This window comes from Solanum lycopersicum, chromosome 8 (assembly GCF_036512215.1).
Source record: "Solanum lycopersicum chromosome 8, SLM_r2.1".
Taxonomy (NCBI): domain Eukaryota; kingdom Viridiplantae; phylum Streptophyta; class Magnoliopsida; order Solanales; family Solanaceae; genus Solanum; species Solanum lycopersicum.
The window spans coordinates 4,540,169-4,568,167 of record NC_090807.1 but is presented as its reverse complement, the minus strand read 5'-3'; the positions used below and the strand labels follow the sequence as shown (position 1 = coordinate 4,568,167).

The window sequence follows — 27,999 nt, the reverse complement described above, 5'->3', positions numbered from 1 at the left end:
TTTCAACAATGGCTAATTTAGAATTCTTCTATTTGTTCTTCTTCATCATCATCGTTGACAATTGGCATTGACCCTTCTCTCTCACACATATACTGTGTGTATATACATAATTATATATATACTACAGGAATGTTTGTGTGCTTAAAAATCTTGAATATTTTGGTTTGATCCAGCATTTTCAACTATATATTTGCACATTTTTTTTTTGATATTTTTCTCACAGATGATTGTAGAGACGGCGTTGGAAGTACTGGTGCCGTCATGGTGGGAGGTGAAAGTCACCGTTGCTGCCACGGCATTCGTCATCATTTCTTACTGGTTCTTTGCAGCCGGCGGCGATGCTAACGCTGGTGGTCGTGTTGCCGTCGATGATGATTCTGGTGTCGTCGATGATAAAGACAAGGTATTGTGAATTTCTGTGTTTTTGGGTATTGTGAATTACCGTTTTTGCTTATGAAATTGTTGAAGAAATGTGTATGAAGAGAAATTTTTGTAACCGCTTGTTGTTAATGGATTTGATCTATTCACGGGTAATAGTGATGGTGTGGCTTAGAGGGATGTTACGGGTTCGAATCCTTAGCAAACAGAAACCTACTATTTAAGTGGAATGGAGTATTGGACTGTTGGCGAATTTATTGGTTATTAAAAAAAATTGCGCATTGATGATGGGATTTTGGGGCTAATTTAGAAGCATTTTGCTTTGTTTTTTAGGGGGCATTTTACAAGTTATTTAATTGAATGTGATGTTTTTTGTGGGATTACTGTAATGGTTTACGTATCAGTTAGTTACATGAAACTCTTTTGAAGTTATTGAAAGTGACTAGTTATTGCGTGACAGCAATGATATAAAAAAGGTGAAGAATCATGCTGTATTGATATCCTAGTAATACTGATTACTGAATCGGGAAGATTTTCCTTTGGAATGTTGCTGGTTTTAGAAGTAAAATAAAGTATTTCTAATTAAGTTGCTCTTTTGAAAATGCAGAACTTTGCCTCCATATGTATTATCTTAGGTAGGATAAGGCCGAACTCGCTTCAGTTTTTGTTTGTTTCCTACTTTAGAGCCATTGCTTTCTTGAGTAGTGTAGTAATGAAAAGATGCCAAGAATCAGGAAATACAATTGCAGTACTACTTGACTAACTTCTTCAAATATAATATTTGTTATATTCTAGACAAAATTGCTGCCTCGTAGGGGTTAGGCTAGTGAATTATGGTTGGTGATCACTCAGTCTCCTACTAAATACCAAGATGTGTGAAATATGGCATGTTTTATGATAAGTCTGGTTTAAATGGCTTATGATTCAGGCATAGTACTAGTAGTAGTGATAGTATATATTATAAGAGAAGAAGGGCAAATTCACTTTGGTTTTTGTTTGTTTGTTTCTTTTCTTTCTTAATAAAGAGCCATTGCTTACTGAGTGTCTTGGTAATGAAAAATATGCCAAGAATCACGAAACACAGTTGCATTTATGGTTGACCGGCTTCTTTAAATGTTTTATTTGTATATATTCTAGTCGGAATTGCTGCCTTGGAAGGGAAGTTTCAGAAAAACATTGCTGCTTGGAAGGGTTAGACCAGGGTGTGGTTAGTGGTCACTCAGACTCCTACTAAATGCCAAAATGTGTGAAATGACGTGTCTTATGAGAAGTTTTGTTTATGATTGAGTCATAGTAGTAGTAGTAGAGTTGTAGTTGTAGTATATAATCAGGAGCCATACGCCTAAATATTTCAGAAACCTAACAATATGCTGTGGCATTATGTCGACATGGAATATAATGATAAATGATGTGTGAAAAAATATGTAATTTTTGATCTATGAGGTTTATGTTGTAGCCTACCACAAATAACCTATTTTTTTTTTTTTGACACTAGTAACATTGTATTTCAGTCAGTACTTAGGTAGTACTGAAAAACCATCTTTACAAAAACAAGAAAAAGACTAAAGTCCTTCCAATGCCAAGCCATGAACTAGATGGACCTGTTAACTCCTTCAATGGAGATTCTAATTTACGTATTGAGAGGAAAAGGAAAACAAACAATGTAAAGTGAAATGTAATTTGTATTGAGTTAGTTACATCTGATCATTAAACTCATATATATAATATACATCACTTCATACATTTGCACATCTATATGACACTAGCCACTACAATTTGTTATAACTAATATATATTCCTAACTAACTATTATGCTGAATCAGCCAACTACTTGACTAATTACTAACTAACTATTGTCTTTAATACTCCCCCTCAAGGTGTATGGTGCAAATAAATTGTATACACCCAGCTTGGATAATAGAAAATCATGTTGAGTCCTCCCTAAACTCTTTGTTAATATGTCAGCTAACTACATTCTCGAAGGCACCTGATCTGTCTGAATAAGCCTTTCTTGTATTTTTTTCTCGAATAAAATGGCAATCAATCTCTATATGTTTAGTTCTTTCATGATATATAGGATTAGCAGCAATTTGAAGTGCTGCTTTGCTATCACAAAACAGTCTAACTGGTAACTCCAGCTTTATCTTCAACTCTTTTACAAGCCTATTAACCACACAATTTCTGATACAACATTAGTCATGCTTCTATACTCTGCTTCAGCAGAACTTCTTGATACAATATTCTGTTTCTTCGACTTCCACAAAATTAACGAATCTCCAATTTTCACCACAAAGCCACTAACAGATCTTCTTGTCATAGGACATGTAGCACAATCAGCATCACAATAAATTGAAAGTTGTTTAGAGATCTTTGATGTCAGCATAATTCCCAGACCTGGTGTATTCTTAATGCACCCTCCATATGTGACTTCTTAATTGAAAGATTATGTACTGCATAACTACTGTTTGGCCTTGTCATGGTGAGGTCTAGTAGCTTACCAACTAGTTTCTGATAACCTGTAGGATCACTAAGAACCACATCTTCATGTGTATCCCCAACTTCACAATTCATGTCAAAATTTTGACTAGTGAATTTTTGATTGACTTCCAAAGGTGTGCTAATTGGTTTGGTCCCTGCAAGACCAAAATTTGAGATGAGATCCAAAGCAAATTTCCTTTGACTCACCATAATACCATCTTTGTTCCTTGCAATTTCAAGACCAAGGAAGTATCTCATCTCCCACTAGTCTTTGATCTTAAAATGATTCTGTAACATAAGTTTGGTGGCCTGAATCAACTGAAAACAAGAACAAATGATCAAAAGATCATCCACAAACTAAGATAAGAACCAAATCAGAACCAGAATGTTTGGTAAACAAGGAGTAATCATGGTGACTCTGGATGAAACCAGAACCTATAAATGCCTCACTAAGCTTCAAATACCACTGCCGAGAAGCCTGCTTTAGACCATAGAGTGATTTTTTTAGTTTACAGACTGTGGATAACTCCCCCTGTCGTAGCAGACCAGGTGGAGGAACCATGTACACCTCCTCAACTAAATCACCCTGAAGAAAAGCATTAAAGGCATCCATTTGATGCAAAAACCAACCATGCATAGCAGCCAAAGAAAGTACAACTTTCACTGTCACTATCTTGACGACAGGAGAAAATGTCTCTTGATAATCCAAACCTTCTTGTTGTGTGTACCCTTTAGCTACTAGTCGAGCTTTATACCTCTCTACCTCACCTTGAGCATTAAACTTGACCTTGTAAACCCACTTACACCCAATAGCCTTCATCCCGAGGGGAAATGTTACCAAGTCCCAAGTATGATTATCATGTAAAGCCTTTAATTCTAGTTCCATGGCTTGAAGCCAATGTGAATTCTGCACAGCCTCATCATCAGAAGTGGGTTCTTGTATAGCAGAGAAATTGCACAATGATTGAAAATAGGATGGGGATATGGAGGCATAAGACATATATGTGGATAAAGGATGAGCAGTAGAACAAGTAGGTGAATGTGCAGGGTTGTGAGAAAGCAGTATGGACAAAACCATGTAGCCATCCAGGAGGCTTAGAGGATCTAGTTAACTTTCTAAGATCATGTTCAATATAAGTAGAAGGAGATTCAGATGATTGTGAGATTTGAGTAGGTGATGAAGAATCTGGATCAGGAGATGAAGAAGTTGGATTAGGAGAGATAACAGATACTTCAGGCAAGGGAATATTGGGAGGATCATCATAAACAAACATATCAGAATTCTCAATGGAAGAAGAGTCCCAAAACTCAGCCTGAATATGTTGGAATGGATATTGATCTTCTCTAAACATGACATCTCTACTAATGAAGAAGGATTTGGTGGACAAATTATATAGTTTGTATCCCTTTTGTGTGGTAGAATAACCCATAAACACTGACTCAATAGATCTTGTGTCAAATTTATCACCATTGGTATGGTGATTGACAGCAAAGCATAAGCAGCCTACAACTCTAAGATGATGTAAAGAGGGTTCTCTTCCAAAAAACACAGCAAAAGATCTTCCTGATAATGCAGTAGATGGTATTATATTTGATCAAATAAGCAGCATTTTGAACACATAGACCCCAAAATCTGATAGGCAAATTGCTTGAAATCTAATAGCCCTGGCAACCTCTAGAACCTGTCTGTGTCTCCTCTCCACTACCCCATTCTGTTGGGGTGTGTAAACACAAGAGCTTTGATGAACAATACCTGTTGTTCTAAACAAATCACTACAATGAGAGTTAAAATTTTTTGTACCATTATCACTTCGGAATATTTTGATATAACCACCAAACTCCCTTTGTATTAGCTGAAGAAAGTCTTTCAATATAATGAATCAATTTGAGAAGGAAGATCCATACCATTCTACTACAATCATCTACCAAAGTAGAAAATATCTATTTCCATCATAAGTAGGAAATTTATATGGACCCCAAACATCAGCATGAATCAAATCAAACACATTATTGGATCTAGTAGAACTTTGAGGAAAAGGCAACCTAGTTTGCTTAGCCAAAGGACATACTGTGCAAGGTGACAATTTTGAAGAATTAGAGATATGTGGTATTTGCATTTGCTGAAGAACCTTGTGAGGAATATGTCCTAGTTGTGTTTGCCACAAATCAACAGTATCCATTGTGCTTAAAGCAGCTGAGGGAGAAATAGTAGAAGCAACAGTAGAAGAAACACTGTGTGACCAGTAGTATAAACCATTTTCCATGCTACCAGTCCCCTTCACCTTCCCAGTGTGAAGGTCCTGCAATATGCAATGATCAGGATAAAATACCATACAACAATGCAGTTCTCTAGTCAGTTTAGAAACTGATAACAAGTTGTATTTAAAATCTGGAATGTATAAAACATGAGATATATCTCCCTGTGTCAATCTAGATTTCCCACTAAAAACAATAGGTATTTGTTGACCATTAGGCAAATGAACTTTATTGAACTCGGTTGAAGGTAGAAGTTGAGTCTCACAAAGCAGATCTGGGTAGATGTCATATGATTTGTTGCACCTGTGTCAACTATCCATCTATTACTAGATGGATTATGTATTACTGAGCAGTTAACAATAGCTGCAGTATTAGGTGAAGGAGAGCCATATGAATTAGAGTGATTAAGTTGATTGCCTGTGAAAGCCATGTTAATACCACCACCTCCATGACTATATGATCCTGTAGATCCACATCCATGAGCACAAATGTCGGCAGTGATATTAGATCCTGAACAATTATGAGATCCATGTAATCCAACATGACCATGAGTGTGTGCTCCAACTCCTGTGTGACCATTTCCTCCAACAGACCTGTGAATTTCACCTGCAGGATTATGGTTATGAGAAAAGGATAAATTTCCATAAGAAGGCCCTGCATTACGACCACCATACTCAGGATTAAACACATGTGCTACATTGTGCTGCACATTAGATCCATCTTTCTTCTTCCCTTTATACCAAGGTGGATATCCTATAAGCTGAAAACAATTATTCTTCATATGGCCTTTTGTGTTGCAATGATCATTAAAGGCATTTGGAGATTTGTATCGAAGCTTTGGTGGATGCTTAGCAGTCTAAAGAGCTGTGATATCATTTCCTTCAGCTACAACTTTCAATCCCAGAGAATTACGATCCACATCAAACCTTTGACTCTCTACTTCAACAATCATGGCATACGCCTGATTGAGAGTTGTTTCAGAAGTTTTCATGAGAATTTGCCTCCTAGCCTGCGAGTGTGATTCATTTAAGCCTCCAAGAAATTGAATTAGTCGTTGTTGATGCAAATGCTCAACATAATCCTTTGACTTTGAACACTCACAACTCGGAAATATCACCATTGCATCATATCTTCCCACAGTTCCTTCAATTTCGTAAAATAAACCGAAACATTATCGATCCGCTGTGCAATCGTAGCAATCTCTCGATGTAGCTGGTAAATTCTTACACAATTAACCTTATCTAATCGTTCCTTCAGATTTTCCCTAACTAGTGACGCATACACGATGCCACTTAAGAGATTGGGAGATACAGTGTTCATAAGCCATGAGAGAACAATTGCATTACAGGTATCCCATTGATCATGATACTTAGTCTCGAAACTTTCTTTCTTACAAATTCCCATCACAAAACCTAACTTCCTCTTCGCTTGCAAAGCAATTCGCATGGATCTCCGCCATAATCCATAATTTTCTGATCTTGTCAACTTAACAGGACAAATAACAGATCCTGGAGTATCCGATGGATGCAAATAGAGAGGATGTGTGTAAGGAATAACGAGGTTGACCGCCATTGTTGTTGATTCACTTCCTTGCTCTGATACCATGTTAACTCCTTCAATGGAGATTCTAGATTCACGTATTGAGAGGAAAAGGAAAACAAACAATGTAAAGTGAAATGTAATTTGTATTGAGTTAGTTACATCCGATCATTATACTCATATATATATACATCACTTCATACATTTGCACATCTATATGACTCTAGCCACTACAATCTGTTACAACTAATTTATATTCCTAACTAACTAGTATGCTGAACCAGCCAACTACTTGACTAATTACTAATTAACTATTGTTTTTAATAGGACCTTAAACCATCTATGATTGACTCAGTCTCATTGGAGTAGACATTTGTACACCAAAAAAAGAACAACAAAATACATTTAAGCTTGACTTCCTGAAGGTTGTTGTCCCTATTTTCAAAACATCTATCATTTCTCTCTCTCCATATAGTCCACCATATACAAGCAGGTATTATCCTCCATCTTTCTCTGTTTATAGCCCAACTCCAGCCTCCTCCCAACTGAAAAGAGTCTCAGCAATCTTACTAGTCATACTCCAGGAAATACCTCTGAGATTAAGGAAAATCTGCCACAGTTGAACAGTGAAATTGCAGTGTAGAAAGAGGTGTTTTACTGTCTCTGTATCCTTACAACATAAGGAGCATCTGTTGCATAGATATATACCTCTCTTTGCCACATTGTCCAATTTCAAAACTGCTTCATCAGCTAGCAGCCAGGTGAAGCATGCCACTTTATTGTGGCACTTTGACTCTCCAAATTTGCTTCCAAGGCCATTTGAAGTCTTGATTCTCCATAGGACTTGTTTGCTTATATCCTTCACCCTGTATCTTCCTTTGTTGTGCCCATGGCACCATAAATAGTCTTCACCTGGTTGGATTCCTTGGAAACTCTCAGTAGTTTGAAAAGTTCAATCATTCTGGGAATTTCCCAGTCATTCGATTCCATCCTTGTGGTGACCACATTTCAGCAACAGTTTTCTAATGGTGTTGAGCCAAAACAAAGATGTCAGGAAAGAGATCTTTTAAGGTCAGAGTACCCACCCATTTATCAATCCAAAAACTTGTTTTTCTACCATTTCAAACTTTGACAGTTGATTGATTACTGAGGAACTGCCAGAATATTCTAATGGATTTCCGGAGGCTAATACCATAGGGGTGTTGACCTCTTTAGTTACCCATGTGTTCAGTTGCTCATACTTGCTCTTGATCTACGAGGTTTATGTTGTAGCCTACCACAAATAACCTATTTTTTTTTTTTTTGCTGAAACAAAAATAATGATAGCATTGCCTTCCCTATTAGCAGCTGAATGTTTTGGCAAAATAGTAAACTAAATCAAAGGCAACGGTGTCAATGAACTGATGAGGATGCACATCTATACAGTAATAATATAGTTAATTCAGTGTTATTCTTCCATGAAGGGAAAAAAAGGTCCCTTTCTTTTTTCTTCATGTAATAAGTTGGTTAATCAAATTAATTTCATTGTGAATAATTTGGGAATGAGGGCATTGTTGATTGATTGGATGTGTAAGGTTATTTTATTTGCTTCAAATGTTAGGGTGTTATTGCAAGGTTGTTTTTATTTTTCTCTGATCAGTGTGTCCATTAGGGACTCCAAATTTTTTAAAGATGAAAATTGGTATGGTGGTTGCACTTGGGATGGTCTTTTATTGGAATGTGTTTGCACAACATGTCTGATTAGATGTTTCTGCATCAGACTCTCCACATATTATTAATTTCAGTTTCACCATATAAGCTTTTCTGTAGTATCACGAATAATGTGCATGAAAGGAGCCATGGTTAGGATTTGAAGCATAATAACAAAGAAGAGAACATGTAAAGTCAAAGAAAAACCAAAAAACTATAAAAAAAAAATTAAAGTAATTGTTGGCTAACTGGAATAAGTTTGGTTTGGTTAAGGATTACTCAAAACAAAAGGGTGGTTTGTATTATTCAGTAAAAAATAAATTCTTTTGGGAAAAGAAATTTGTTTTATTCGCAAAGAGATGTCTTTTGTTCTTTTCAACCGTCTTCAGAGAACTCTTTAGGCCAAGCACTATTGTTAGTGCGCTTATTGTCTTTGAACTTAAATATATGTTAGCTTAAGCTAGTGGACCCATGTTGTACTTAGCTATATTTTGATTTCTTTTGATTTTGGGAAATGTAAAATGTGGGGTCAAATTTTATTTTCTGATGGTATATGTATAAGGTGAATGTTCCATTTCAAGAAAGTTGACATTACTTTGAAGAATCCAACTTGAAATGAAACCCTCAATTTGAAATAAGGAGTATACACTTGGTTATTGTGAAAAAACTAACTAGTAAGATTTAAAGTACTTGGCAGCAGTTTTTGGAGTTCTAAAATGCGCAGCTGATTAATATGTTTGAACATTTCTCTTAAGAGTTAGTTAATACAAGAACTCGGCTAAGCAACAACAACACCACACCCAAGTGGAGTCTGGGGAGGATAAAATATACACATACCTTACCTTTATCTCGCGGAGGTAGAGAGATTGTTTCCGCGAGACCGTCAGCTCCAGTGTTTTGGGAAGCGAGAAGCGGAAAAAAGCGACGAGGGCTTTCTTCACAGAAGCGAGAAGCGTGAAGCGAAGCGTGCACTTTTTTTTAAAAAGCGACATTTAGTATAAAAATAAAAAAATATTAAATAACTAAATAGAGGTAATATAGTCTTAGATTGAAAGAAATTACATACTCAATAATACTCATAAGTCATAACATATAAAGCAAAAATCAAAAACATAATTAAATCACAAAGATTCAAACTCCTATTCTTCAACAAGATCCTCAAACTCTTCAAGTGCCATAACCAAGGGTTCTACTTGGCCATCATCTTCTTCATCATTAGAAGGCTCATCAACAAGGTTTCGACTTGAAATAGAACCTCCAACTTCTCTTTCCTTGCCCCTTAGTGTACTCCCCCTAAAACTATAAATATTCTCCTCAACACCACTTGCCACAAAAACATCACCATAAGTGAGACTTTCTCCTTCGTACACTTCTTCATCTTGGTGATCTTGTGGTGCTCCAGTTAACCGTTCATTTGCCTCATCAATACTATCCAACAAAATTGGATTAATGGTATTACGAGTCTTGTAACGACGCGCCAATGTTCTATTATATTTGATGAACACTAGATCATTGAGGCGTGTCAACTCCAGCCTATTTCTCTTTTTACTATGAATCTGCGCATAGTAGAAAGTAATTAATAGGAGGAGTTGGGATGATTAAGATATCAATTAAATTAGTAATAATATATTAATGTAATGTAGTTTCTCACATGTTCATACACGCTCCAAGTTCTCTCACAACAGGATGTGCTACAAGTTAAATTTTGTACTCTTATAGCAAATTGTTGCAAGTTTGGGACATTATGACCATATTGCATCCACCATTCAACTGTAGAAGAGTTATTTTAAAAGATGTGTAATAACTTAAAAGTTGAAGTTGTAAACAATTAAAAGATGAAATTCTCACCTGGTGACCTCAAGGTTCTAGCTCTAATGGCTGATTCAATTCCAAGTAGGCCATCCGCTTTCATGTACACACCAAGCTCCTCCCCTATTTTGTCTTGCAAAGTTTTATATGGGATCATCCTCTCAACACATTTATGATATCCCTGCCACACTTCTTCAACTGAAGTCTTCATGTCATTATTTTTATAATAGAGCCCTGGGTTCAAAATGTGTCCCGCTGCATGCAAAGGTTGATGAAGTTGATCTGTCCACCTTGCATCAATGATTTCAAAAACACTTTGATATTTCCTTGTATCATAATTGAATGCCTTTTCAATACTTTCTTTGGCCCTATCCATGACTTCATAAATGTAACTCATTGGTGGTTTTTTCTGCCCATCTACCATACGAAGTACATGAATTAAAGGACCACCAACTCTGAGTGCTTGAACAACGTCATTCCACAAAAATGGACTAGTGATATGTCTCGCAACTTCTTTACCAAGAGGTTCCTTTGAATAAATACTCTCATTCCATTCAGTTGACATAAACAAATTTCTCAAATTTTTCTTTTGCTTATAAAAACTATACAAAGTCAAAAAAGCTGTTGCGAATTTTGTCTTGGCGGGTTTTACCAAATTTCTTTGCTTTGTATATCTCCTCATCATATTCAACAACAATGCCCTTTGATTGATATAAGCATGTATCTTAACAGCCTTGCCAAAAGTTGTCAAAAAAATGACAGTTAAAATGTAAAGAAATCTAACATGAAGTTTAAAAAAGCAAATTAAATATCAAGACTCAAGTTCACCTGTAGAATACGGGGCTTGCTTGAAAATATCACCAAACATCAAGTTGATACAGTGAGCAACACAAGGAGTCCAGAAAATATGTGGGAACACTCCCCTCAACATGTTACCTGCTTTTTTGTTCACACTTGCATTATCAGTCACAACTTGTACCACATTTTCCTGCCCTACCTTCATGATAGTCTTCTCAAACAAATTAAACATCTTATTAGAGTCGGTAGAAGAGTTACTAGCATCATAAGATTCAAGAAATACACTCCCTCTTGGAGAGTTCACCAAAACATTAATGACCATTTTTCCATTCCTTGCTGTCCATTTATCCATCATAATGGAACAACCATACGTTTTCCATTGAACCTTATGTTCTTCTACTATATTGTTTGTCCTCTCCACCTCCTTTTTTAGAAAAGGAACTCTTACCTCATGATAGGTGGGAGGCTTCATTCCGGGGTCATATTGGCCGACTGTCTCAATGAATTCACCAAAACTATCTGTGTAGTTAACACAATTGAAAGGAAGTCCTGCATCATACATCCACCTAGCAAAAGCAGATACAACACAACCCCTCAAAATCTTTCTAGAAGATTCCAAGTCAAAAGGTTCACCTTTTCTCTTTTCGTTTGATTTTTGCGAGAAATAGAGATTCAAAGGACTCTTGACGGTGCTATTGATGGAAGACCCACTCCCACTACTTGAAGGCATCCTTTGTTGCTTTGAGGGAGGCCCCATTGGCATTGTCATATTCACTTCAAATTCATCATCATCCATTTCATCATTATCAACAAGATTAACCATGGATGCTTTATGGTTTATTTGAGTTTTAAACTCATTTTTCTTCAACATATATTCTTTGATCTCTTCCCTCACTTTATTCGGGACTTTCGGACATACTTTTACATCTCTATAGCCACCCATGAGATGCCTTTTGTGACTAAAGATTCTGCCATTGCATGTCACATCACAAAAGATACATTTGACTTTTGTGTTACTACCCATAGGAGTTCCACATGCCCAAGCCGGATCCCTCTTTTGTGACATCTTGAATGAGAAAGTACAAGTTCACTAAATACTACAAACAAAAAGGAAGTTTCAAAAAATAATAAAAAAAGGTTGCTAGCATACACACTGATCACAAAATAAAAATGAAAAAAAAAGCAAAAGAATTGAAAAAAAAAACACAGGAGGCAGCAGTCAGTAATTAGAAACAGAGTAGATTGCAGCAGAGATGAAGAGAAGAAGAGAAGAAGAGAAGAAGAAGAAAAAACTAGAGCAGTCGAAACTCAAAGAGATGAAGAGATGAAGCACAGGCGAAGATTGTATATTTCAGGAGAAAAAAAAACTCATAGAGATGAACTAATAAACATTGGCTAAAAAAGAGATGAACAAAAAGTTTCCTGCAGTCGTCGTCGAGGTTGAAGAGAGAGGCATCCTCAGTCGCGATCGTGAGGAGAGAAAGAAGGGAAAGAAGTATCGTGAAAGAAGAGTCGTGAGGAGAGAAAGAAGGGAAAGAGTCGTGAAAGAAGAGTTGTGAGGAGAGCTTAGTTATTGCGCTTTTGCCTTAGGGTCGCTTCTCGCTTCTTCATCTGAAGCGAGAGCTTTTTTCAGATCGCCCCGCCTCAAGATAAAGAAGCGCACACTGGTCCGCGCAAGAGAAGCAAACCCAACAAAAACATAGCAACTGACAAAGGAAGCAGTGCAATGTTTACCGATGATGATAGATATCAAAAGCAAGAACTGCAATAAAACGATTAGTACAAGGACAAAACACCAAGCCTAAGCCCAACCCTCCACTACCTACTTACTTTCTACCCTAGTATGTGACCTCCATAGCCTCCTATCTACGTCATGTCCTCGAAATGTTGAAGATGCACCGTATCCTACCTAATCGCCTCTCCCTAATACTTCTTCAACCTGCCTCTGCCTCTCATTGACCCTACTATCTCCAGCCTCTCGCACCTCCTTACTAGGGTATCCTACATCTCTTCACATGTCCAAACCATCTCAATCTCCCTTCCCTCATCTTGTCCACCATAGCAGCCACTCCCACTTTGTCCCGGATATACTGATTTCTAATTTTGTCGCTCCTAGTATGCCCACACATCCATCTCAACATCCTCATTTCTGCCACTCGCATCTTTTGAACATAGGAGTTTTGACTGGCTAGCGCTCCATCCCATACAACAAAGCCGGTCTAACCACCACTCTATAAAACTTACCTTTAAGTTTTTGTGGTATTTTCATGTCACCCAAGACACCAGATGCAAGCCTCCACTTCATCTTAGCTGTACCATTACAGTGTGTGACATCATTATGGATCAACCCATGTCCTTGGATCTTAGACCTCAAATAATTAAATCTTCACTCTTCTGGATAACTTGAGTATCAAGTCTCACTTTTACGTCTGTCTCAAGCATCTAATTACTAAATTTACACTCCATATACTCTTTCTTGGTCCTTCTCAGCCTGAACCTTTTAGACTCCAAAGTCTGTCTCCACGCCTCCAGTCCATCGTTGACTTTGACGGGAGTCTCCTCGATCAAAACAATGTCATCTGCAAATAACATATTACCTAGGTTGGCCTAATTTATTCAGTTTAACGTTGAAAATGATTGAATTATCTTTAAACAGAGATGACTTTATAAAAAATAAAATATAACAGAAATTTTAAATTTAGAACTCCAGGGTAAACATGTGAAGTCAGAAAGTTTAAAAAAAAAAAAAGAACTGATGGGAAAAGTACAAGTCAAAAACATTCGAAAAGATAATTGGATTAGGCTAAGTTAAATAAGGCTGATGTTGACTACTTAGAGAGTAAATAAGTTAAACAACATGAGAAGGTCTTCGTAATATATTCCACCGTAGTGGTGAACAGTCGTGAATGGCTTACCTTTCTAATCCACAAAAACCAGAAAGTAATCAGTGGTGTCCATATGTTCACTTGCTCAACATAATAACAATCTGTGATTTCCTTGTGTAATACATGTGCCAAGTTAAAATAAGAAATTCAATTTGGAACTGAAGAACTTTTTTAAGGAAAAGATATTGTCAAAATTAGCAGTAATATGCCACTCATCTCTTGGATACAGAATTTAACATTAATGTATGTTATGTTTACTTTAGAATGTTTATCAGGAGGCCTGGTTAACAGGAATCTCTGACTTGAAGGAAGTTTCTAGAAAAGAAATTCCTTTGATTTGACTTTGAGAATTATAAACCTTGATGGGTTTTCTATATAAGATTAGATAGTCATTTGTTTAGGTTGTTGACCCCCCTTTTTTTTTTTTGGGGTGGGGGGGGCGCTTTTGTTTCCATTCTGTTATTCAGTTACATCGAGTTATTTTGACATGTAGTTGTGCACTTATTTTGTAGGTAGGCCAGTTAAAAGGAGACCCTCCAACTAATTCTGCATACATAATCAAGGTATATTTCTGAACTTGGTGCTCATGCAATATGCTATCATTCTTATCTCTAATTGTGGTGTATTGTACTCCATTGCTATGACTTACCAATGTAATTCATTGTATTGACATGTGTTGGGATTTTTAATGCATGTAATAGGTATTTTAGGAATTCATACTTGACTAGTGTTTCTCCTATATTCCAGGTTGAACTGTTAGCTGCTAAAAATCTAATTGCTGCTAATTTGAATGGTACATCAGATCCATATGCAATCATCACTTGTGGTACACAAAAAAGATTTAGGTGACTCTCATCTATTTTTGTTATCCTGTTATCTTGAATGGCCAGTCATATAAATAGATGTTGCATCGTTGAAGAGGAAGTGTGATGATTTTCTAGTGCAATTACATATTTGTACATTGAATGTCCTTCCAGTTGCTATTAAGTTCACTTAAACAAGCATTTATGAATTTATTTTAACTTGAAAATCAACTTGAGAACCTTGTTACATCTTAGTCCTTCCCTTTTTTTGAAAGTTAGTGCTAGTTTTGCTTCTTGCTGGTGCGATGATCTTCTTCTGTTTTCTTCATCTTCCAGTTTTTTTTTTTTTTTTTTATTTTTTTTTTATTTTTATATATATATAAAACGATGACTATGAAAATATTGTTAAAATGAGATAAAGTTGTTTTGAACTTTATGTTTTGAGAAAATGGACAATATCTGACATTGGTGGTTGGTTTGGTTTTAAGATGGTGTGTTACTTCATGTACTCTGTAGTAACAGTTGAAAGTCAGCCACAGTTTCTCTGATCAGCTGAGAGCATACGTTCTCTTCTCAGTCAGTTGATTTGTTAACAATGGGTACAATCTAAGATTTGTCTTTAAGTTCATCATCAGAAGCAGAGGGCTCCAGCTGGGGGTGGGGGTGAGAAGGAGAGACAGTTATGTTGACTAGGCTTGAGATATGTGTGTGTGCGTGTATATGCAAGCGTACACTTGGGGTGATGAGGAATGGTTAAGTTCTTATACAAAAGCATATATTCAGCATGTATTGTTGCATGTGGTTAACAATGTGTACTCTTGTACCTGTTGCAGTTCAATGATCCCTGGCTCAAGAAATCCTATGTGGGGGGAGGAGTTCAACTTTTCTGTTGATGAGCTGCCAGCAGAGGTAAGCTATTCAACAGACTTGTCAAATGAAGCACAAGTGCTATATGTGTTTCTGTAATACTCTTTGGAGGTAGTGCTCTAAGTCATTTATTAGATTAACTTGTGGCTACATGAATTTTGGTGTTCTTGGTCCTTTTCTTTATTGTGCTTGATTGTTCGGCAGATAAATGTGACAATATATGATTGGGACATAATTTGGAAAAGTGCTGTTCTTGGTTCAGTGATTGTACCTGTTGAAAATGAAGGTCAGTCAGGTGCTGTTTGGCATACATTGAACAGCACATCAGGGCAGGTATATATTGATGATTTCATTCTTGTTTCCCTTTTTCTTTTGGAATAAAGCATCATGGTTTTGCTTGATGCCGTAAAGTTCTATCCTTGTGAAACTAAATCATGACTGTTTCTTTTCCAGGTTTGTCTTCATATTAGAACAGTAAAACTCAATATCAATTCATCAAGGTAGGGCGTTATCTTCTTTTTGGGGCCTTACATTTCTTCCTGTTTGAATGTCAACCATTCTGCATGGGACTAATGCTATTTACTAAAATGCTTAACCTGATAATTTTATTAGGTACTATAATAGTTCAAAATAACTAATAAAACAATTTAACTTAGTAAAAATAGGATCAGGCTGAGTCTTGACTCGTTATATAACTCATTACCTAACCCGTTTTGACCCAAGCAAATTTGGGTTGGGTTTTGACCCGATTGTTGTCTTAACCCCATTATGACCCACCCAAATTTGACCCAACCCGCCCAATTTCCACCCCTAATAGTGATCAACCTCATTACGAGTTCCGACAAACTCATGAATTACTATGCTGAACTTTCCAAGCAATGTTTGAGGAGACTATTTCAGATTATAAAGTGACCGTTGCAATCAACACACCAGGCTAGACTCTCCCTGAGCCATAAAACCAGGTGGTTGCTCCATATAAACTCCCACCTAAAGGTCAATATGGAGAAAAGCATTCTTATTGTCCAACTGGTAAAGAGGCCAGTGGAGGACAACCACCATGGATTAAAAAAAACAAACATATGATATTTTAGCCTTGAGAAAAAGTATTACTCTAGTCAAGCCTAAAATTCTGTTTATATACTTTTCTTTAATGATGTCGACCTCTTTCCTGTTGTTAGATTTAATTTTCGGGCAACTGAAACTGTTTTTTTCTAGATCCGGTTGCGACTTTGATTTTTTCCAGATATTGGGCTACTAACATTTCACAAGATGTCTTGATTTGATGTATTTGGCTCAAAAAATACGAAAATCAGAACTTCAAGCCTTAAGATTACTTCTGAATCATTAATGGGAAGTTCAAACTATTTATCATGGGTTTCCACGATTGAGTTGTGGTGCAAAGGTCAAGGTGTTCAATATCACTTAACCCAAAAGGCTAGTGAGTACTTGGATAGTGAAAAGACCAAAGCACCGGGGGAGAAGTTTGACGCTCAATTATATAGTCTCTAGTGATGTCCTGTTGGTTCCGAGATAATGCCCTTGTACCATCCATTCCATACATGCTATTAAGTCTGTGAAAAGGCTCGCGCTTTATATACTTATGACACATCTCGTTTTTATGACGTGATATCTCGAATGAGAAAAATTAAAGAAATAAGAATCAAGTATGACAACTTATTTGGGACAAGTACATGCAATCACGGATGAATTTGAGGGTTTGATGCCAGATACTACAAACCTAGAAAAGCCAAATCTGGGTGTGATAACACAAAATGATAACATACAGGTTGTTACTAAAAAATAAATAATACAGAGTAACAAATTATCACAAAGAAGAGGGGGGGGGGAGCATATATGATTTTGCTGATCCTTTATTTCACTAGTTGGCAAGTGGATGACGAGATGTAATCTAGTTTCTTTGTTTTGCAATAATTAGATAATGCTTTTCATGTTCAATTTGAACATTTCTCGCTTTCAACGGAGAGTTGCAGGAGACTTATTTAGTACAAATTACTCTTTCGATTGCTGGAAGATTATTTATCCATCAGCAAAATAACTGATGATAGTGTTATAGTTCTGTCGTATCTATCTCACCAAAAGATAATATTTCTGAGAACTGGTGGATAATGTTCTTTCCTCTCCGTGTTCTTTCTTGGTGTCTTAGGGGGTTGAATGGCTGTGCTAATACTCGTAGAAGGATTGGTTTGGATAAAGAAGGGCCTACTGTTGTTCATCAGAAACCTGGCCCGCTGCAAACAATTTTTGATCTCCCTGCTGATGAGGCAAGTGCTGATTTGGTTTTATAGAGGTCTCTTAGTTTTGCAAGGATACTAAGTTGGACAACTAGACTATTCAGCTTGATCACTTAAGGAACCATTAATTGCAGGTTGTTGAGCATAGTTATTCTTGTGCACTTGAGAGGTCATTTTTGTATCATGGACGTATGTATGTCTCCTCGTGGCATATTTGCTTCCACTCAAATGTATTCTCAAAGCAAATGAAGGTCAGTTCCACCTTAAGTTCTATGCCCTAAATTGGAAATTGGGACCTTGTGAATTTGCTCTTTGAATTTTTTCAAGCATTTACTTGTGATGTTTGTTTGTTTCCCCAATGCTAATTAGCTTGTCCTGGGTGCAGTACTTCCATTCAGAAGGCTAGTTACAAATATTTCTACTGCAACCTCACTGGTTGATATTTTGAACTTTGGAGGTTGTTATTCAAAATTTATTGGAATTTTTTTCTGATTGATAAACAAAATCTGATTCTGGCTAAAGACATCCCTTTTCTATTTCTCTAGTATATGTGCTTGGTTTTATATCCTAATATTTTTCTTTCCGACCCTCGATCTAACTGGTCAAGACTGTATTTCCCCCCAGCCATTTTGATATAGTAAATCTATATCAAGAATGATGAAGCTTGTGTATTCTAGGCTGCTAATTTGACCTAGTTATTTTTTTCTTTTCACAGGTAGTTATTCCTTTAGGAGATATTGACGAGGTATGATATTATCTGTGCTTGTTACGAGGATTGTCATTTCCAAGTTGTCACGGTGCTTGGGAAGGTTGCCTTGGAAATATTTTGGAAATTGATGGTAGTGTTATTTTGCTTTTAGATAAGGAGGAGCCAGCATGCATTCATTAACCCTGCTATTACAATAATTCTGCGTACAGGTGCAGGCGGTCATGGGGTACCACCTTTAGGAAATCCTGATGGTTAGTAAACCAACCTATTTTGTGAATTTCAATTATCTTATATGTTTTTTCTTCCTTCAAATGAGTCGGCAAGTTGGATAATGAATGAGCTTTTCAGTTCTTTTGAGTTATGGTTTGTTAGGAGGGAAGCCCTGTGCAGACTGATTTTGGGTTGTGATGTAGAATGATTGACTGATTTGTTAGGAGGAGATTCTCTGTTGACTTGTATAACTCTTGTAGACTCCTAGCACGATAATGCGAGTCTAAAGTTCATTCCAAGTTTCGTTTGTGTAGTATCTACTTTTATAAAGAAAATGATGACTGACCCAAAATTGTATCTACTTTTATTTTAAGAAAAATGATATTTTACAACAACAAGCAGCAGTCCATTTATTCTCTCGTGAAGCAGATAATCCAAGACATTCATTCCAGAGGAGCTATAAGCAGCAGTCTTGGCTGGATCACCGGAACTTCTACCCTATATAGAGTAGAGAATAGTGTGATGTAGGATTATTTTTGTTTGGTAGGTGCTATGCTGAATGTAACGACGAAAACAACATACCCAGGAAATCCCACTAAGTGGGGTCTGGGCGATGCTGAATGGCAGTTGGGTTATACTGTCCAAATAGGTTTTTTTTTTAATTCATTGCTCACTCGATGATAAAATTGTTCCTTAATTATCAAAAATAATAAATGAAATTTTAATTACCATATAACCCAAAATTACTCAGATGGAAAGCACAGTATTTGTCTAGAGGTGGAAGATTGGCCCTGATCAATTCAGTCTTAGATGCTTTGCCAACAGATTTGATGTTAGTTTTTCCTCTCCCACCTAAGGTGAAGGAAATATGCATTAAGGAGGATTCTTTTGTGGAACTGAGAGAAGAGTACAAAGGATTTCATTTGGTTAAATAAAAGACTGGAAATCTTTCAAAGAAATAAGTTCGGTTAGGCATTAGAAACTTGAAGAAACAGAACAAAAGCCTTTTGATGAAGTGGTTGTGGAGATCTCCTGAAGAGGAGCAGGCCCTTTGGGTTAGAGTGATTCAGGCCAAGTATGAGAAGATAGACTACTGGAAACTAAGGAAGTGACTTTAGGGATGGCAATGGAGCGGGGCAGATGTTAGGGTGGGGTGGTGCTGGTTTAAGGCTATGCGGGACGGGGCGGGTGGGTTTAAGGTTGTGGGGGGCGGGTGAAGTGGTTTTTTTTAAAACTAATGTGGGGTGGGGAGGGATGGGGTATATGCGATTGTATGTGGGTTTAAATTTAATTTTAATTCTTTACACGTTATATGAGTGATAGAGCATTATTTATTAAGATAATTTCGAGGTGATAGACTAGCTGAATTTTATGGCACCCTAGATCATTTTGGAGGATTGAAAGAGGGAGAAGACACTCTCAGGTTGTTTCATCACAACAAAGGTATCTTTACGGTTAGCTCTGCCTACAAGAATCTGAATCAAATGAGCCTCAACTGAGATTTTAGCCTTGGAAGCTTATCTGGAAAGTCAAAATTCCATATAAGGTGGCAATGTTTACTTGGTTGGTAGTAAAAGAGGCAGCACTAACTTAGGATAATCTCATGAAGAGTGATTGTGTCCTAGTGTTTTGTTTGTGAGAAACAAGCAGAGACAATCAACCATCTGTTCTGTTTCTTCACAGTAGGGTGGTTAGACAACTTTAGAACTTGTTTACCAGCTTCAGGGGCACAAGTTGGACCATTCCACAAACGGCAAGTTAAGCTATAGAAAGCTAGAAAAATGAAGGTAGTGGCAGTACAGACCAAAGCAGATGGAGAATTGTCCCAGCAGTGATTTGGCCAACCATATGGCAGGAGAGAAATATGAAATGTTATGAGAGCATTAATAGTCCTTTACACAGGATTAAGATGACCTGTATTATCACGTTTTTCTGGTGCTGTTCTGAGTAAGTAGATGATCCTATAGCTATTATAGATATCATAGGTTCTTTGTAAAGATGAAGTAGGATCTAGTTTAGTTTTGTTGTGTATGCTCAACTGTATGTAGTTCCATGATGTAATTTGGGTTCCCAGCCTTTAATGCTGAAGATTTATACACAACTGTTATCTTTGTAAAAAAAAAAAGGAAGTTTTCTTTTTCTCCCACCTAATACTTAAAGCTTTTAGGGAAAAACAAAAAATAAAAAAGAACTCTAATATCTACCTGTTGGCTGGCACCACATGTTCTTCAAGCTAACAACAAACTAAAAAACATACACAATTAACTCCTCTATCAATAGTCTTTCAAGTTAAAACGAGATACAAATTGTGAAGACGAGAAGTTCTTTATTTCAACTCATGTTAGTGGTGAATTTAATATTGACATTCTTGATTCTTAATATTTATTGTCTAATCACATAATTTTTCAACTTCCAGGGCGAGTACGATATATGTTTGCGTCTTTTTGGAATAGGAATCATGCAATTAGAGCCTTGCAACGCTCAACAACGAACTACCATGAAATGCTAGAAGCAGAGAAAAAGGTATTTTCTCTGCTTTTAATTAGTCCTTTTTTCTAATTATTTGAGATATTAATCAGTTATACATTCTTAATGAATGTTGCTTCTAGAACATCCTACAAATCAAATTGCCTGCTTCACTGTGTTTTTCCTCTTTTTTTTTTGTTGATGAAGTTATAATTTATTAATGAGATGGGGGGATCCCACATACAAGTATACAAAATGTAGAGAATCTAAAAGGAAGAGATAAGTATCTACAAAAAGCATCAACAGCAACACAATATCACTAAGTGCTTCAAAGTTGTAAAAATTTGTTATTTCCAATAATCTATACAAACAAGTTCTCTATCCGTCAAACGCTCTCCTATTTTCTTTCGCATATTAGCTGCATGAGTGCAGGAGGAGATTTTCTGATTTCCTTCTCTTTCTCCCAATTTATATCCTAGAAGCACCTCTCCGGCAGTCCCTAGAATTCATGTTACACTCAAATTTATGCCCCAGACCATACCCATAATCTGGATGCAATAGGACAGTGAACTAGTAAGTGATTGCATCCTTTCCCACCTGTGTTACTGTGCTGCACATTGGAAATATTTCCTACTTAAGTTAACTATGCCAAAAGAGTCATGTAGTATATAGGATACGTATCATGTAAGCTACCTAGTTCTAATGCATTAGCATACTAGACATCAAATTTATGTCTTTCTTCTATTTATCATCTTATCTCACTTCTAATTGATGGAAGATTTCTGCGAGTATAGTTAATATCTCTATTTACACTCTAGGAAAGAAGAAGACTTTGGATAGCTGTTTGATTTTGATTACCATATTGATGTTCTCTCATGAAGAGCTATACCGTGATAGGAAGCCGTTTAGAGTGATAAATATTCAGGCATATCGATGTATATTGCGAGCATGAGAATGCTGTGTAGAATATAGAGAAAGAAAATAGAAAAAGGAAAGGAGTAGAGTACATGTATTGACTTGTGATGGATGATTTAATTGCCCAGTAGTGCATAAGAATGACATAAAGCACCCTACTTTATGTGCTTGTAAAATAGATCCTTGTTCCAAGGAAAAAAGGGTGATTGCTTTCATGCTTTCATGTTGATCAATTGTAAGAATATAATCCTAGACAATAATCTTAATCATCGGGATCAGAGACATGGGCCTTTTGAGGGCAGAGGCAAGTCAGCAACTTCATATCAATAATCTCTATTTCATTAGAACTCACTCTTCTAGTATAGATCTTTGCCATGTTGATAACATCCCGATTACTTGGTTTCAAATAGGGTTTGATAAATTAGGTTTAAAAAGGAACGGTTACTGGTTAATATGTATGTATTTATTATCTTATTTTTGTATTTTATCAAAAATGAAAGGAATAGTGATTGGTTGTAAATCAACGCAAACATGTTGGAAGTAGCATTTACGAGTTTCTTCAATGTGATTGCATTGTGTAACTGTGTAAGGAAGGTCCCAAGTTACATGTTAATTATTGTTTGCCTAAATATTTTTTATTACTCAAGAATGATGCTCATATTTCATTTCTCATAAGCATCTTATCAACTTTTTGGCCAAGCAGAAGAGCAAAGAAATGCTCTGTTAATCTTGGAGGCTACAAAATATTGCTAAGAGGTATAACAATTTGTTGTTGTCGCTGCATACTTCTGATGTTGTGTAATAATATTTTATCTGTGAGCTTGTTGAAGCAACATCATGTGCAGATGTGTTCTTAATCTCAGCAGTTCTAAATTTGTTCATAAAGCTTAGAATTTAAGAAATTTGTTATTATTTATAGTGCATCCTTTGGTCATGACAGTTTTCCCTAGATTTTCCATTCTATACCTATGTTTATCTTCTCGGTCATGACCCCCATGCCCACACATTTTCCATCTTGGTTTTCTTTTAGGAGAGGGAACAGTCAGCACTACGTGCACATAGCAGCTCAGTTAAAGGAAATAAAAAGATGGATATGAGCCAGGAAGAAAATTTGCCAATGACTGGGAAATCTCAGCCTTTTATCAAAGAAGAAGTCCTATCTGGTATATACAATGTATGTATGAAACCTAAGCTCTTATCATTTAGCAACCAGAACCTCTTGATACATGATTTAAGATTTTATTATAAATTTTCAGGACACCTTCCCATGTACACCTCAACAATTTTTTGACATACTATTGTCTGATGGTTCAAATTTCACTACCGAGTACCGTACAGCACGCAAAGATTCTAATCTCAACGTAAGTTCCATGTCCTGGTTTCTTAAAGTTAGAACGTTTTTGTGAACTGTGCTTCTCATTTTATGCACTTCAGAGCTCAAGTACTACAGTTTTTGTTTTCTTTTCCTTTATTTTCAAAAAAAAAAAAAAAAAACTTTTTTGTGGGTGAAGCAGGATGTTTAACTATAGTTGGATGTCAAAATAATTTCTCACTCATTGAAATGCATCTTTTAGGGCATATACCCTGTCAAAAGTAAAAGAGGTAGGTAACAGCTGTAGTTCCAAGAGGAAATAAGCATGCAAGTTACCTTGAAGAACCTGTGATGTTGATTATCAGGTTGTAGTGTTTCTGGTGCAATTTCTTATTAGTCTTTCTATTTATTGGAAAACAAAGTAAGCAGAAAATGTGAACTTTGTGGAAATACATTTTCTCCATATCTTGAATGTGATGATATGTTGTGTGTATATATCCAAATCTGCATGGAGTTTACTGCTGGGTATATGCTCGGGCCTGTCAGAAGGGGCTGAAGAGGAGTAAGGGTTGCTGCTGGTTGTTAGGAACATGAAAGTAGCACTGAGGGGAGAGCAATTTAGGAGATTTAAAAGATGATGAGTTGAGAAGGCTTTTTTCTGAATTGAATGGAAAGAAAATGATACTTCAAGCTCTAGGAAATTCCCTTTAGGTTGATGAGGTATTAACGCATAAAGCTAGAATTGCCTATCACAATCTGAAAAAAGCATGACTTGCTCATAAATCTTTTATGTTCTGAAAGTCTGATGAATTTGATACATCACTGGCCTCACCGTATCTGATCCCTGATCCTACACTAAATTTTTTCTATGATCAACAGGGAAAAAATTGCTTATATTTTACTGTTACTAAACTACTTTAAATCTAAGTTGCTTTAGACTCTGGTGCAGATGTCAGGTACAAGTGTGGATCTAGAGTTCGGATCCTCTATGATCTAAATTTTAAGATTTGCGGATACGGATCCATGTATGGATACGGGTGAACAGATTCGGCTAAATATAATTTAAATACCTGAAAATAGAGTTATAAAACCTAAATTATGAGATATTATGTGGAAAGCTTGAGGAGAAATTAGGGATGGCAACTGGGCGAGGCGGGGTAGGGCAAGCCATAACCTGTTTAGATTTTTACTGGCCCTACCCCACCCCGTTTAGTAATTTTTTTTAAAAAAATCCATGCCCTGCCCTGCCCCACTCTATTAAGCCCTGCCCTACCCTCTTTTTCAATTTTTGCTTGTTGTTTTTTAATTTGTAATATGTTCAGTCCTGCTGTACAATATTCTTTCTGATTTAGAATACAAGTTCAAACTCCCTTTTGAACGTGCATTTATACATGCATTCTTCAAACCTTTTGAAATAATCAAGATATTGAAAATTAAATATGAAATACTTAATCTCAAATTGAAATATATATATATATATATATATATATATATATATATATATATATATATAAAAAAGAGTAATAGAGAAGTCTCTGACTTTAGAATAGCAATACAATTGTGAAATAAAGTGGATTAGTGAAACTCATTGGTGTTCAGAGTAATAATCTACTTTGCTCTGTTCTTCTTACATAATTCAAAAATAATTGCAGACCTGTGTATCACCCCGCCCTGCCTCATTTAGGTTTTACCCTTCCCTGCGCCCCGCCCCATTTAGGTTTTACCCTGCCCCACCCCAGGCTGCCCTACCCCCATTGCCCATCCGTAAGAAAATATTGATTAAGTGGAGAATCTTACAATAGTTTTATATATTCATTTTCTTCAATTCCACCTTAGTTTTGGTTTTTATTTTATAAATCATTGAATATGTCTAGAATTTCTCTCTCAAATTTGGTCAAAGTATCCAAAACTAATTGACCAGATTGGGTACGGATCCCACATCCACACCCACATCGTGTTGACACGGGTGAGGCACCGAAAGTGAAGAGTCCAAGCAACTTAGCTTTAAATCACCTAAATATGAGTGGACAATTTAGGAACTGAATTTAGCCTTTTTCACTTCTTCCTACATACTGAAGAAATGTTACCTCAATTAATAAAGGTTATCCTTAACCCTGAAAACAATAAGAAAAATTTGATGATGCTAAATAATCCATAAAGAAGTAAGAAAGTGTAATATGAGTTATTTCTTGATGGAACAAAAAGAAGTAACCTTTCAGAAGGATGAAAACAACTGCTTATGTTTAGTTGATGTGTTCTTTGTAGACTTGGACCTCTTTGTTCCCTTTTGTCTTGTAAAATTCAATTGACCTCTGCTGATTTTTAACTAAATTAGTTTTGGGGCACAAAAATTTCAGACTTCGAGAAGAAGAGGAAATATGAAGTAGTTCTCACAGGCATACATTTATTTTTCTGCAATTAGGTTAACAAAATTTAACACATCTTTGGAAGTTCAGTTGTTCCTGTCTAGAGCTAGAGTGACCCCAAAATAAAAATTGCTTCACTCCCGTGGCCTTAGCTATGGCTAAACTTTTGAATGCCTTTATTTTTATAGATAGGTCCATGGCATTCTGCTGATGAGTATGACGGCCAAGTCAGAGAGATAACATTCAGAACCATATGTAACAGTCCCATGTGTCCCCCAGATTCAGCAATGACAGAGTACCAGCACGCCATCTTGTCACCGGATAAGAAAATGCTGGTATCTAATCATTTCTTTTGCCACCTTGTTTACTGGTTTCTTTTATGCTATAATAATTTGTATTATATTAATTACCATTTCCTTTCTTTTAGTTTTTTGAGACTGTACAACAGGCCCATGATGTCCCATTTGGATCATGCTTTGAGGTATTGCTGGGTTTGCTCATCAGCCCATATTCGTTTTCCAGTATTTGTGCTTTCAATTCAATGGTGGTCCTTATAGATGACCCCACATGCTATGTATCATTGCTTATCTGCTGTAGGATTTGCCCCTTGTTTATCTATAATGCGATTTGTCATTGAATCAGGTTCACTGTAGATGGTTGTTAGAGGCATCTTCTGACTCGTCCTGCATTTTAGACATAAAAGTTGGTAAGTTTCACTGGGCTATGGTTTCTCGTTCAATTTGAAGTGTTTAATCTACTATTCATTTGTCACCTTTTGCTCGTTCTAAAGAATTTCTCGTTGCTGGTTTACCGATTATTTTTGGTAATCTTTTATAATAGATTGTTTTCTAGAAATAGACCAGGCAAGATCTGGAATATTTGTCTACATTGTTCATTTTGTAATGCACCACCAGGAATGACTTTACCTTTGTGAAAAATCAACCAGTGTCATTTATCAACCTCTTAGTATCTTTTGGCTGCTCATCTTTCTAATCATCCTTGTGTTGCATGTCTGCTTTTAGCTTATCATTTTTTTTGTACTTTCTGTCACTTACCTTACTAGTCACCTTGTAGTACTCTTTCGTCGACTCTTATGGACTACTCTTTCATTTTTTACTTACTGAAAAGTCTCTCAGGGCCAAAGGCTGTGTTTGAAATTTGATTGATTATGAGCCCGGCCCCCCTACTCTTCTCCACTTAAACCCCGAGATTCTTCCTGCCATAGGGTCTGAACCTATGATGTGCGCCCACACATCACGTGTTGTGCTCTTACCACTTTGACCAAAGCCCTGGGGGCTATGAAGGATTACTACCCTTTTCATCCATCATGCTGGGATTTTAAGTAGGTGTGAATCTGTTTGCCTCTTGCAATGGTTTGAGCCTTCACTTGTGCTTCCCAAGTGAAGCTGCAGTTCGAAAATTTCTTTACTCCAAGCTGATTGGTCTGAATCTGCATTGTCATCTTATTCAAGTCTATTTGTGTGAATCTCTACTTTGCGGGATTACACTGAGTTGTTGTATCTATCTGTATGAATTATAGCATATGATACAGCCCACGTATAGTTCATAGGTGTCAATTGTGTTACATGATGGTTACAGGAGCAACTGTGGTAAAGTATATCTTATATGGGTGACCAGGAAGATTAGAATTCAAAGTATCAACCATCTAACATATTAAGAATGAGGATATGAATTATTATGTTGTAAAGGCGAGAACTAACTTCTGAGATTCGAACAGGTACGCATTTCAAGAAATGGTGCATTATGCAGTCTAAAATTAAGGCAGGAGCTGTCGACGAGGTAAGATTTTCATGCTTTTACCTATATCTGCAGCGAAGCTGACTCACAAGAAACTGATTATGTCATATCCCCCCCTGAACTCTCTTCCATCCCTATGCAGTACAAGAAAGAGGTTGCAACAATGACAGGGATGGCTCGTTCATTTGTTCAATCCGGACTCTCAGGTGATGAAATCCATAATGCTGCATCTGAGCCTTCCATTACTCAATAGAACGTCTAATTTAGGTTATATTTAGCTTCAGGAATCTTTGAAAGTGTGTTATAATTCTGTTTTTATTTGTTTGTAAGTAAGATAGTACCACCATAAGTCCATGTAATCGTTGGATAGCAACTGCACCCTATTTTCCTCAAACAGAGGTCAAGTGGTGCTTTTTTTTGTAAACTAGTTTCTGATAACGTGCATTGCACGTTTGTTCCTTACTATTATTATAAAAAAAATATTATTTATTTAAAAGTGAGTTATAAGA

At 36.5% G+C, this 27,999-nt stretch overlaps 1 protein-coding gene across 2 annotated transcripts; it reads left to right on the top strand.

Annotated features, from left to right (window-relative positions):
• The first annotated feature begins 2 nt into the window (after positions 1-2).
• LOC101252204 (BAG-associated GRAM protein 1-like) lies at positions 3-27,986 on the top strand. Of its 2 annotated transcripts, XM_004244709.5 has the most exons (18): positions 3-403; positions 14,345-14,395; positions 14,580-14,677; positions 15,469-15,544; positions 15,707-15,835; positions 15,956-16,002; positions 17,667-17,784; positions 17,889-18,005; positions 18,470-18,499; positions 18,615-18,714; positions 21,090-21,196; positions 23,085-23,228; positions 23,311-23,415; positions 25,921-26,067; positions 26,160-26,213; positions 26,375-26,438; positions 27,471-27,532; positions 27,633-27,986. In XM_004244709.5, exons 1-18 carry the CDS (start codon positions 224-226, stop codon positions 27,741-27,743), a joined length of 1,740 nt encoding a protein of 579 aa, XP_004244757.2. In that variant the 5' UTR covers positions 3-223; the 3' UTR covers positions 27,744-27,986. The 2 variants fall into 2 exon arrangements, with proteins under 2 accessions (XP_004244757.2, XP_019070903.1); XM_019215358.3 differs by lacking the exon at positions 14,580-14,677 and having other exon boundaries at positions 26-403.
• The last annotated feature ends 13 nt before the right edge of the window (positions 27,987-27,999 follow it).

What these genes read in the sequence shown, in the direction of transcription:
- LOC101252204 (XM_004244709.5), top strand. Translation starts at nt 224, where the DNA reads ATGATTGTAGAGACGGCGTTGGAAGTACTGGTGCCGTCATGGTGGGAG. An exon ending in TTGATCTCCCTGCTGATGAG is followed by an intron (nt 17,785 to 17,888) that starts GCAAGTGCTGAT and finishes CATTAATTGCAG; the next exon opens with GTTGTTGAGCATAGTTATTC. An exon ending in CTTTAGGAGATATTGACGAG is followed by an intron (nt 18,500 to 18,614) that starts GTATGATATTAT and finishes TTTTGCTTTTAG; the next exon opens with ATAAGGAGGAGCCAGCATGC.